At 41.4% G+C, this 12693-nt stretch overlaps 1 protein-coding gene across 1 annotated transcript; it reads left to right on the forward strand.

Annotated features, from left to right (window-relative positions):
• The first annotated feature begins 10876 nt into the window (after nucleotides 1-10876).
• On the forward strand, nucleotides 10877-12689 carry LOC124795757 (probable serine/threonine-protein kinase kinX). The gene is made up of 2 exons (XM_047259840.1): nucleotides 10877-12143; nucleotides 12685-12689. Exons 1-2 carry the CDS (start codon nucleotides 10877-10879, stop codon nucleotides 12687-12689), a joined length of 1272 nt encoding a protein of 423 aa, XP_047115796.1.
• Nucleotides 12690-12693: the final 4 nt, after the last annotated feature.

Consider the following 12693-nt stretch of genomic DNA (forward strand, 5'->3'; position numbering starts at 1 on the left):
CTACAGTATTTAGACATTATTGCAACATCAATAACCTTGCCAGTATCAACACTAGTTGCTGTTACAACACCATTGTTGGAGGTGTGGCCCCTTTTCTGCCACGTGCCATCAAACGCCACTGTGAGGTCACGACTGCCGTCATTTTCTTCCACTGCTTCTTCCACAGCAACCTGCATTGACTTCTGTGCTACATCTTCAACTGCAGATCCTAGTACATAATTGTAAGCTTCAAACTTTGAAGGTGCACTTGGAAGATTTAGAACACCACATAGCATATCACCAGCTGCTTTGCCCTTACCAATTGCTCGCAATCCATAAACTAACCTAATATTTACACTATAAAGTTCAGTTTTCTTGTATCCATTATTTACAGTTACTGAAACCGAACTTGGAAACTTACAGCTGTATTTACAAACACTGCATATTAAATTAAACTGGGCAGCCAGGCCAACATGGGATTCTACTTTCAGAGAAACGTTTCCATGACATTTTTTGCAGCACAAACTGTTTTCAAGAGCTTCACACAATATATTCGTATCAATGAGTTCAAAAACTTCATTCCCTCTATCAAGTAAATTATATTTCTCTTCCAAATCTCTTAGTTTTTTATGAGAAGCACTGTTTTCATTTGGTGTAAGTTCGTTCGGCAAATCAGTAATAAGTGGATTCACATTTTCCAACAGTGATGATGATGAACTGCTTTGCTTTGCTAATGAATCATTATTTCTTTTCTTTTGCCAGTTCACACGCTTTTTAAATACTTTTGCTTTAGCTCTAGGCATTTTCACTGCGAAAAATGAAGCACTAAATACGAAATAACTCAACAACAACTACTTTCTTATATCACACTGTTTACAAAACAGTCCCGCCACAAAGTCAAAGAGTAACTTGAGGAAACCAGAGAGAAACATTTTCGGGCAACTAGTGTATAAATAGTCGCTGGAAACCGGGATATTTGAATTCATGTCACTTTAAAGGTACTGCCAAAAAGTTCATGGTCAGCCACGAGAGACGTGTATAACTAAAGCGCAATACCCGATCTCACAAATATATAAAAATAAAATAGTTATAATTGTAGTAGAGCTATGTATGATACGTCATTTTAAAGAGGAAACATGGCAGAATATAATACGCCAATAAAAAAAAATTCGATTTTTTAACCCAAAATCCGACTCCGTATCCCCTTAAGTCAGGGGATGTGCAGTGCGTGGTGTAACACTTGGCAGCCCCATAAGTCAAACGAATCAGTAACAAGTTGCACTGTACATGCTTGAGCATTGTCCTGCAAAATGGTCAGGTCCTGCAGAAAGTGTCACTTCTGTCTCTAAGCTGGTCGTAGGTTGTGTTCCAAAAATGAACAGCATGTTTTGTGAATGGTGCACTGAGTTCTTGAGCTACAATTTGAGCTACGAATTAATACAGTGACACCGTCTTACACGCTTTGCCACTGGAGGACTGCAGGAACGCGAGTCAACAGCGGGCCACTGCGCCACTTCCGTATTAATTGCCACGGCAATCGCTGTGACATCACCTGTTGCCTGTGTGAACAATGCTTAATATGAATTGTGAACCTACGGTACGGTGAGCAGGCCTAATTATCCATTTCTGGGTAAGAGTTGCTTCTCGAAAACGTGCTTTTGCTACGTGCACCATGCAAAGAGAATGTCGCCTCACTATACACTCTGCACGCTCAAAGTGTTTGGCTGTAGATACGAAACTAGCCACAAGCTTCTTCTGTAAGGTATTAAGCAGTACTTTTAAAGAGACAGAAAATATGAAAGTAATGGACGAATGCAGTACAGCATGCAAAATATTTTATTTGCTGCATGCTCATAAAAACCATACAAGCAACATTTAAAACGAAATACTGAATGGTAACATTTGGCAGAGATGCTTAAGGTACATTTGTATTATCTCCTTATCTAACAATAAAAGACTTACTAATGTCGTAAAATAAAATATTCCGGAGATCTCTGTACGATTTCGCGAAAGGCTCTACTGGAAGAGACTAAAATTTCAGAAACTCGCGTTCCCTTCAGCTTCAGACTCGCTGATCGCTTTAACCATTTCTGCGGCCACACTCGCCTCCAGCTCCGTGAACATAGAGTCGTCGTCCTCGTCGTCGTCGTCTTTATCGCCAGCATCCTCTTCCTCCGTCTCCTCCAGCACCCCAGCGGCTGCCATCTCCGCTTGCCTCTCCCAGTACTTCAGCTTCCTCTTGCAGATTACTTTCGCCTCGACCCTCCGCTGGAGTCTGTCCCACGTCAAGGCGCCGGGGATAGGTTTCGGGGGACTGGGCACCCGCCAGCCGAGCGCAGCCGGCTGGTCCGACTCGTCCTGGACGACCAGCAGGACCTTCCCGAAGTTCTCCCTTCTGCACAGCAGCTCGAGGCCGTCCGTCATCTGAGAACAGAGCAGTCGATGTGCGGGCGGAACCGAATACTACTGCTCTACTCCACTGGATTCTATTTTGGGTCTTCTGTTAATATACGAGGCGTGTTTTTTTTAAATAAGTAACGTTTTGAAATCAAAATAGACGTGCTAAGGTATCAATAATATAATTTTTACATGAAAGCTGTAAGGGATCTGTGATCCCACAGATATTAGTATCCGACATCCAGGTCGGTAGTGCACAGGAGTCGATTGTCGAGCGCTGCAGGAGGCAGTGAGACGAGTGTCTAGTGAGTATGGTACTGGAGAGACGAGCAAGAATGGCGGTCGAGTGAGTAGTAAAGGGTACGTTCACCGGAGTATGACGAGTGAGCGCGTCCCCCTGATCGTTGTGGGTTTGACCCTCACTAATACCGATTCGCGAGTGATATGAAACCGAAAGTGACAAGTGCCGAATTACGTGTTTCGCGTCAACCGCGTCGGCCAGAAACAACTATGGATTGCAGTGAAGATTGTTGTGACTTAACCATCATTGCGTATGACGAAGTACTTAAAATCAGCAACCAATAAAAGGATAACCGTAATTAGACTAAGGCGAAGGTAGCAACTGCCTCAGAATTTGTGTTAGTAGAAAATACCTATCAGTTTGTACATCGCAACAATTATGGTCTTTAATAATAGACAAACTTTCAGTCATTAACTATTTCATCCCAGAACAGCCGCACTCTGTTGAAATACCACCGAAACCACAGAAGAAAAACCGATAGCCTTCCATCCATTAAGCACACGGTCATATAATCATAATTAACTGTTTGGCGGCTTCGGTAAATCACACAAAACCCAACACCCCACAAAACGGGGGTGCTTCGAAGCCTGTACCTTAATCTACTTTTCTATACAATTTCCGCCAATACTGAGGCACTTGTCAAAGTTGTACCAGTTTTTGAATATTCTCCTCCTACAAGTCTGCCGCCTGACTTGTTAACCACTGCATAATCACTGTTTTGACTTCGTCATCGTGTAAGATGCTGACCGCCCAGGTGTTTCTTTAAATGCACAGATGGTAGTCACTGGGCGAAAGATCGGGGCTTTACGGAGAATGATCTAGTTTCCCATCGAAAAGATGTGATGAGATCTTTGGTCTGACTCGCCACATGCGGACGGACATTGTCTTGCTCAACTTCCATGGGCTGCTGCTCTGATTCTGGTGTGACGTAGGCCACCCACGTTTCATCGCCCGTAACAATTTCGCTTACGAAATAATCACCGTCGTTGCGGTACCGCTCAAAAAGAGTCAATGCACTGTCTAAGCGTTTGGTTTTGTGCACATCCGCCAGCATTTTCGGTACCCAACGTGCGCGCAATTTTCGGTAATTCAAGTGCTCGGTCACAATGCCATACAAAATACTACGAGAAACATTAGGAAAGTCATCCCGCAAGGTGGAAATCATAAAGCGTCAGTTTTCTCTCACCTTGTCCACTTCCCGCACCAAACCCATTAACCGAAGGACGCCCACTCCTTTGTTCATCATGCACATTTGTTTGGGTATCTTTAAATGCCCTCACCCACTTTCTTACCATTCCATCACTCAATGTTTTCTCCGTAAACTGCACAGATCTCAATGAATATCGATCGTTTTTAGGCCTTTAGCACTAAGAAATCTTATAACAGCCAGTACTTCAGTCTGCGGGACTCACGGTTATCGGAGGCATCTTGACACTCAGTACACAACGTAAACAAGGAAGAATCAGACTGCAATGGAGTCAGTGCGTAGATTAAGGCACAGGCTTTTATGTAAAAATAAAATTGAGATATTTTAGCAGGTCTTGTTCTTAATTTCAAAACTGTACTTCAAAAACGCCTCGTACGTAAATGGTCTTCCACCTTCATTGCCAGAACACGCAATAAAATGATTAGATGATACGAGGAAGCAGTTTCTTTCCACGACAGCGCTATAATCGCAGTCAGCAGTCAGCTTTTAACCTGTCCGTGTTTATGTTAGCCAGGCAGGCAAGTTGCTGCACATTAGCAGCAGAATGGGCAGGCTGTTTTAATCCCATCCAATCCACGCTATGTCCTAACCCAAGCAGGACAAGAGAGTCCTTATGGACTGCCTGTCTACCCGCACCGCTTCACTACATGACAGTTTATCCTGTACGCTTTCATCATAGTGTCATGAGTAGGATTCGCACGTTTATGGAAAACAATTTTGGGTGATTGTAGGCAGTAAAATGGTGGATTTTATTAGTCTCCTTTTCCGCTTATTTGGAGTTTATTTCGATATGAACGGTTTTTTCTGCAACTTAACTCTTTCGACATACTCGCTATTCCGATTTCGAACTGTCATCAGATCATCTGTAATATATGCTTTCCGTATTAACCAGAATCATCAAAGTCGAGACCCTTTGCTCCTAAGAACCTAAATACCTCTATTACACTGCAACAGCAAGTAAAGTAAGGTCTTAGAATTCTGGTTTCTGTACGTTTTAGTGTTTCAGCCAAATATACGAGGGTAATCCCATAAGTAAGGTCTATTTTTTTGTAAGTACATAGACCTGTTTATTTCGACAATGGTTTACATCAGTTACAGCTTCAATATTTAGCTATTTTTCGACAGTCATTTCTGTCGACGCATTTTTGTAGGCGCTGTGGCAGTTTTTGTATGCCCATGTCATACCAGCTCGCCGCCATGTTGTTCAGAAAGTCAAGCATGTGTGGCACCCATCTTGCGCACACCTTCCGGTAGTTCAATGTTTCCGTTAAAATTGTGTGACCGGTGTTTCGGGAAACACCAGGAATTAACGTGCAAAGATCAACCAGGGTGATCCGCCTATCTTCACGCATGCTTTGCTCAACTTTCAACACTGTCTCCTCAGAAATTGACGGTCTCCCGCTCCTTTGTCCGTGAATTTCGGTCCGACCAGCTGCAAACACTACACCACTTACGAACATTTTTGACATCCATACACGACTCACCATACACTTCCGACAATTGGCGATGGATTAAAATCCAATCAATCAAAGTTTGCCCTGAATTCATAAAGCCTGTATACTACTGAATGGCCTCATGTCCTTAGAACAAGTTACCACACACTTGGCTCCCTGTAAGTTTTCGTCCTCTTTCGAATTCTTATGGAATGAGGGAACTGCTGGTCAATTTACAAACGCGTCTTAAAATGGCTACAACACTAGGAGAAAGGATGATCTTCACTACTCAAGGTTAAATGTAACTTTGGCTCAGAAGGGGGTAAATTATGCTGCTACAAAAGTCTTTGGTCACTTACCTAATAGTATCAAAAGTCTTATAGCCATATAGCATTTAAAAGGAAATTTAAAGAATTTCTTAATGTTAACTCTTACTCATTAGATGAATTTTGGATATAGTAAGTGGGTCATTTCCCCAACCTCCCCCCCCCAAAAAAGTCAAGGGTCATGTAATATTTTTTTTGTAATTTAATATCTTGTATAGACACCTTTTATTAACCCGACACGTTCCACATCATTCCGAAGTGTGTTATTCATGATCTATGGAACAACTAATCTAATCCTCTGGGTTCCCAAATAAGTAACTTTCTACACAATTTGCATTGCGAGACAGCTACAGAATTATTTGGAGCTGCATCATAAATACACGGAAACTTTTCCTGTGTGGGACCTGAGCTGTTCCCCGGGTGGAGCACATTCCCCCAATTCTGTATTTCTCCTCCGTCTCCTCTATGGGGACTTTGATGTCGTGACAGAGGAAGAAATTGGAGATTATGTGGATGACAAGGGTATCGGGTGTTGGAGTTAGAATTTGAAGGAGCTCGGGGCAACTTCAGCTCCAAGCAAATGTGTTAGGTAACATTCTATTGGAATTTCTGAACTCATTAAGGGAAGTGGCAACTATATAACTATTCTAGTTAGTGTGTAGAATCTATGAGACCTGCGATGTACAGTCATACTCTCTGAAAATATCTACGAAGTTCCGTAGGCAGCATGGGCTGTTAAGTACGAAAACTATCGCACCATCAGCTTAACATCTCAAACGTCCAAGCTGCTGAGAAGAGCAATAAACAGAATGGAAAAAGAAAAGTGATCTCTTAAATCATCAGTTTGGATTTAGGAAAGGTAATGGCAAGGGAGGCAGTTCTGACGTTGCGGTTGATAATGGGAGCGAGACTGAAGAAAAAAATCAACACGTTCATTGCATTTGTCAACCTAGTAAAAGCGCCCTACATAGTAAAATTCAGCAAGATGCTCGAAATTCTGAGAATAGGAGGAAGCTATGGGGAAAGACGGGTACCAGTATGTACACGAAACAAAAGGTAATAACGCGACAGACCAAAAACGAAGTGCTGGGCTTAGAAATGAGCCCAGTCTTTCACCCCCTACTTCCGTACATCGAAGCAGTAATTACGTAAATAGAAGGGTTCAAGAGCGGGATTAAAATTTAGGACGAGAGGAATAATTGTGATAATCCCCGATGTTGCTAACAAGTGACGAGAATAGCAAAAGCTGAACACGAAACTGGGTCATGAAATAGAGGTTCAGGAATTATTGCACCCTGGAAGCAGAATTACTTATGACGGGCAATGCAAGGACAAAAGGCGGACTAGCACAGGCAAAGAGGGATTCCGCCAAGAAAATACCATTATCAAACATAGGCCTTAATTTGCGGAAGAAATTTCTTACAAGGGAACCTCCCCATCGCACCCCTCTCAGATTTAGTTGTAAGTTGGCACAGTGGATGGGCCTCGAAAAACTGAACACCGATCACTCGAGAAAACAGGAAGAAGTTGTGTGGAACTATGAAAAAATAAGCAAAATATACAAACTGAGTAGTCCATGCGCATGATAGGCCCTAAGGAGGGCCGTGGTCCCGTGGTTAGCGTGAGCAGCTGCGAATCGAGGTCCTTGGTTCAAGTATTCCCTCGAGTGACAAGTTTAATTTTTTATTTTCAGACAGTTATTTTGCGAAGCTGCACAGGTACACAGAGCAGTATTGTTTACGTGATCGTGTGTCAATTATCAAAGTTCAGGCACTGACACAATCAACTTCGCTCTCCAAAATTCCAGGACATTTTCAGATTTGCTTGGACATATGCAGGATTTGACGGTCTACACACGAAAAATTTGAAAACGTTAAAAACATATGTTTTGACAGAGCACAGGGAAGACAAACTGTTTCATTCATTTGTTGCAGTTTATGTGACAAACTCTTATGTTTTCATCACTTTTTGGGAGTGATTATAACATCCACAAGACAACCGAAATCGGGCAAGGTAGAAGAATCTTTTTACGCATTCGCCAAGTGTACAAGTTAGGTGGGTCGACATATTCCTGTCATGTGACACATGCTGTCACCAGTGTCGTATAGAATATATCAGACGTTTTCCAGTGGAGGAATAGGTTGACCTATGACCTTGCGATCAAATGTTTTCGGTTCCCATTGGAGAGGCACGTTCTTTCGTCTACTAATCGCACAGTTTTGCGGTGCGGTCGCAAAACACAGACACGAAACTTATTTCAGTGAACAGAGACGTCAATGAACGGACAAATCAGAATTTTGCGAAAATAAAAAAGTTAAAATTCTCACATGAGGGAAGACTTGAACTGAGCACCTTTCGATCCGCAGCTGCTCACACTAACCACGGAACCATGGCACTTGAGGTGAAATACTCCTTGCTGTTACGTATCTTGCTCATGGACTACTCAGTTTGTATATTTTGCTTATTTTTTCATAGTTACACACAACTTCCTGTTTTCTCGAGTGATCTGTGTTCAGTTTTTGAAGGCCTATCCACTGTGCCAACTTACAACTAAAATCTGAGGAGGGGGGGGGGGGGGGGGGTGCGATGGGATGGTTCCCTTGTGAGAACATACGTTCTGAACACAGAATTTTATGGTAGGGGATCACGGAAATTGGGAAAACCGGAACAGCACTGAGATGTATTGCTACAGAAGGATCTTTAGTATCGGGTAGATTGCTAAGGTAAGGAATGAGGTGGCCCTAAGCAGAATCTGTGGAGGAAGAAACTTGCGGATAAAGCTTAGAACAGGATGACAGGACATCTGTTAAAGCATCATCAGTGAATAATATCCTGCCCACTGAAAGGAGAGGTAAAGGGGAAGAAACAAACATAGAAATCCAAGACTTTAAAATGCACACAAAATGTCGCTTGCAGTCGTTAGCAATTCGTTATGACCCTCAAACTTGTGCGCGTGTGCGCGCAACTGCTGACTGTCTTAGCTACAATTTTTGAGGTTATTTTTAAATGTTACCAGTAATTTAACGGTGAGAATAGTAACAATAATAAAATTTCTTAACATTAACCCATTTTATTCTATCCCACCTGTTTCAGGGCTTTTCATGCAATAACGTTTAACGCAAATTGGTTGTTTCATTTCGGAGTTACTCACCTTCTCAAATGGTAAAACGGAATGAATTTGAGGTTTTATCTTCTCCTGGAAATATAGGTCAAATACATTGTCCAGCATTATTTGTACATCGTATGAATGATTCTTAATCATATCTCCAACGTTCAGACCAGCCACGATAACATTCTTGTTCACTAACTCAGCGGAAGATACGTATTTTGTGTCCCAAGTTGGTCTTTGCAGTGTCATCGTAATAGTTCTTGGGTATGTAGCCGTGCTGTCCGAGCCTGAAACCAATGCATATATCTGCTATATGAAGGTAAATTAGACATCAGTTGCAGCAGTTGCAGCAGTGTCAACAGCAGGGTTTTTCTATGAATTATTTCAGGATCCCATTGCAACTTGGGGTAACACCAGTATTGAACGAGGAATTCGGACTTGTCGTGAACAAATTCCATCCACCTTTTATGACAGTTTGGTTTTAAATGAGATGTGAATCTAAATCAGCAACTGAAAACGGCCAGAGGCCGAAGACCCATACATAGTAACGGAAATTAAATGGAAGTGTGATTTCACCTTGATCCCAAAGTCTAGGGTGTATGTAGTTTTGGCTATCCGTGAGAAACGAATTTAGTGACCAAAGAGGAGTCAAGGGCTCACGGCAGTGTAAGAAATTCAGCCTAAAAATATAACTGATCATTTGCGACCATTTGTGTGCTAGTCAAACCTTAATGTAACTTTGGTCAACATGGTCCGGGGGAGTAACAGCGATATGTTGACACAGATGGGTTAAACTAACATTCTAAGAAGCAAAAATATTTTATTAACAACAGTTTTAGACTTTATGTAGAAGCGATCCTTACGATCTTGTTGCCGCCTGAGCATCCGAGGAGCCGCCAGCAGTAGCAGCCAGACGCTCATTTCCTTAAGATGACTACGTAAAGTCTGAACAGATCACTACCGAAAAATTGTTGCCATCTATACAGTTTTAATCCAGTCGAAACGTGACTTCTGCACTGCCGTAAGTATTGGGTTGGTGCATAAATTCGTAGCGTTTTTTCCGTAAGTTGACAGATACACAACAGAGACTTTACTCTCAACATACTCTTTCACTATTTATCATAGTTTGCTAACGCTGGTATAATTTTCCTATTCTGCGACTGTAGATATCACATGCTTTAGGTATGAAGAACTCGTTGAGCCATGTTCGGAGCGCATATCCATCCGGAAAGGAAGGCTGTTCGATAGAAAGCCGGAAATGTGAAAATCCGAGGTCGCAAGATCAGTGAATAAGGTGAGCGCGGTATGACTTCCCAAGCGAACTCCTCTATGGAGTTTGTCAGTGTAGCAGAATGCGGGCGGGCGTTTACGTGGGGTAGCATCACTCCGCACAGTCTTCCTGGCTGTTCTCAGATAGCGTGTGAAAGACGTCTATACCTTGTGGAAGCAACTCTTAGTAAACCACACTGCCCCTGTTCCACTAGATTACATTTTTTGTGCATGTGCGCAGTTCTTTGTACGAGGAGTTGCTGCTTTGGCCTCAATTATTCCTTTCCTTTCCTTATGTCGTCATGAAGACATTTCTTGCCACCAATAACTATACAGGATAGGGACGGTCTGTGGCTTAAGAGCAAATCCATGACGAGCACGCAGATTCACATATCCAGTGATTTTTTGTGATTTTGGCTTAGAACATGCGGTATCCATACGCCCGATTTATGGACCCCAAAGCATGCACACATCGCACGATAGTGGAATGATCGTAGTTCATCACATTTGCTACTTTTGGAATAGACTGATGTGGATCATTGTAGATTAATGTGTTTGAACGATCTTGATATCTTTTGAAGTCGTCTTGAATGTCTAGGGAGATCGAAATGCCCCTCCTCAAAACGAGGAAACCATTTTCTCGCCCTGCCCTGTCCAATGGAATTATCCCCATACACATTACGAATGTTTCTGGCTCCCTTAACTGCTATCATCTATCTATTGGAAAACAGAAGAATATGTCTAAAATGTTCCAATATCTTCTTTTGACACTCCATTTTGTAGCTTGCACACCTCCATTATACCTCTAAGTGGAAATGCCAAAATATAAACTCAAATATCAAGAGTGAGGAGCAAATGAAAAGTGAGGAGCAAATAAAAAGTGAGGAGCAAATAAAAAGTGAGGAGCAAATAAAAAGTGAGGAGCAAATAAAAAGTGAGGAGCAAATAAAAAGTGAGGAGCAAATAAAAAGTGAGGAGCAAATAAAAAGTGAGGAGCAAATAAAAAGTGAGGAGCAAATAAAAAGTGAGGAGCAAATAAAAAGTGAGGAGCAAATAAAAAGTGAGGAGCAAATAAAAAGTGAGGAGCAAATAAAAAGTGAGGAGCAAATAAAAAGTGAGGAGCAAATAAAAAGTGAGGAGCAAATAAAAAGTGAGGAGCAAATAAAAAGTGAGGAGCAAATAAAAAGTGAGGAGCAAATAAAAAGTGAGGAGCAAATAAAAAGTGAGGCGCAAATAAAAAGTGAGGCGCAAATAAAAAGTGAGGCGCAAATAAAAAGTGAGGCGCAAATAAAAAGTGAGGCGCAAATAAAAAGTGAGGCGCAAATAAAAAGTGAGGCGCAAATAAAAAGTGAGGCGCAAATAAAAAGTGAGGCGCAAATAAAAAGTGAGGCGCAAATAAAAAGTGAGGCGCAAATAAAAAGTGAGGCGCAAATAAAAAGTGAGGCGCAAATAAAAAGTGAGGCGCAAATAAAAAGTGAGGCGCAAATAAAAAGTGAGGCGCAAATAAAAAGTGAGGCGCAAATAAAAAGTGAGGCGCAAATAAAAAGTGAGGCGCAAATAAAAAGTGAGGCGCAAATAAAAAGTGAGGCGCAAATAAAAAGTGAGGCGCAAATAAAAAGTGAGGCGCAAATAAAAAGTGAGGCGCAAATAAAAAGTGAGGCGCAAATAAAAAGTGAGGCGCAAATAAAAAGTGAGGCGCAAATAAAAAGTGAGGCGCAAATAAAAAGTGAGGCGCAAATAAAAAGTGAGGCGCAAATAAAAAGTGAGGCGCAAATAAAAAGTGAGGCGCAAATAAAAAGTGAGGCGCAAATAAAAAGTGAGGCGCAAATAAAAAGTGAGGCGCAAATAAAAAGTGAGGCGCAAATAAAAAGTGAGGCGCAAATAAAAAGTGAGGCGCAAATAAAAAGTGAGGCGCAAATAAAAAGTGAGGCGCAAATAAAAAGTGAGGCGCAAATAAAAAGTGAGGCGCAAATAAAAAGTGAGGCGCAAATAAAAAGTGAGGCGCAAATAAAAAGTGAGGCGCAAATAAAAAGTGAGGCGCAAATAAAAAGTGAGGCGCAAATAAAAAGTGAGGCGCAAATAAAAAGTGAGGCGCAAATAAAAAGTGAGGCGCAAATAAAAAGTGAGGCGCAAATAAAAAGTGAAGCGCAAATAAAAAGTGAAGCGCAAATAAAAAGTGAAGCGCAAATAAAAAGTGAAGCGCAAATAAAAAGTGAAGCGCAAATAAAAAGTGAAGCGCAAATAAAAAGTGAAGCGCAAATAAAAAGTGAAGCGCAAATAAAAAGTGAAGCGCAAATAAAAAGTGAAGCGCAAATAAAAAGTGAAGCGCAAATAAAAAGTGAAGCGCAAATAAAAAGTGAAGCGCAAATAAAAAGTGAAGCGCAAATAAAAAGTGAAGCGCAAGTAAAAAGTGAAGCGCAAATAAAAAGTGAAGCGCAAATAAAAAGTGATCGATAAGACATTGTAACCAGAATACCAGTGTTCAATACAAAAACGCTAGGAACTTACACACCAACCTAATACTGACGCGAGAGTAATTACATTGTTAAGATTTCGTTCAAAAATTAGCACAAATGATTCGACTTTACAGACCAATCAGTGAGGCATGAACTGCCGTTTTGCAATGGAGTAACAGTGTTAAAATGGTGTTTAAATCTTGCCAGAGTAAACGA

The sequence above is a fragment of the Schistocerca piceifrons genome, chromosome 4 (assembly GCF_021461385.2).
Source record: "Schistocerca piceifrons isolate TAMUIC-IGC-003096 chromosome 4, iqSchPice1.1, whole genome shotgun sequence".
NCBI lineage: Eukaryota > Metazoa > Arthropoda > Insecta > Orthoptera > Acrididae > Schistocerca > Schistocerca piceifrons.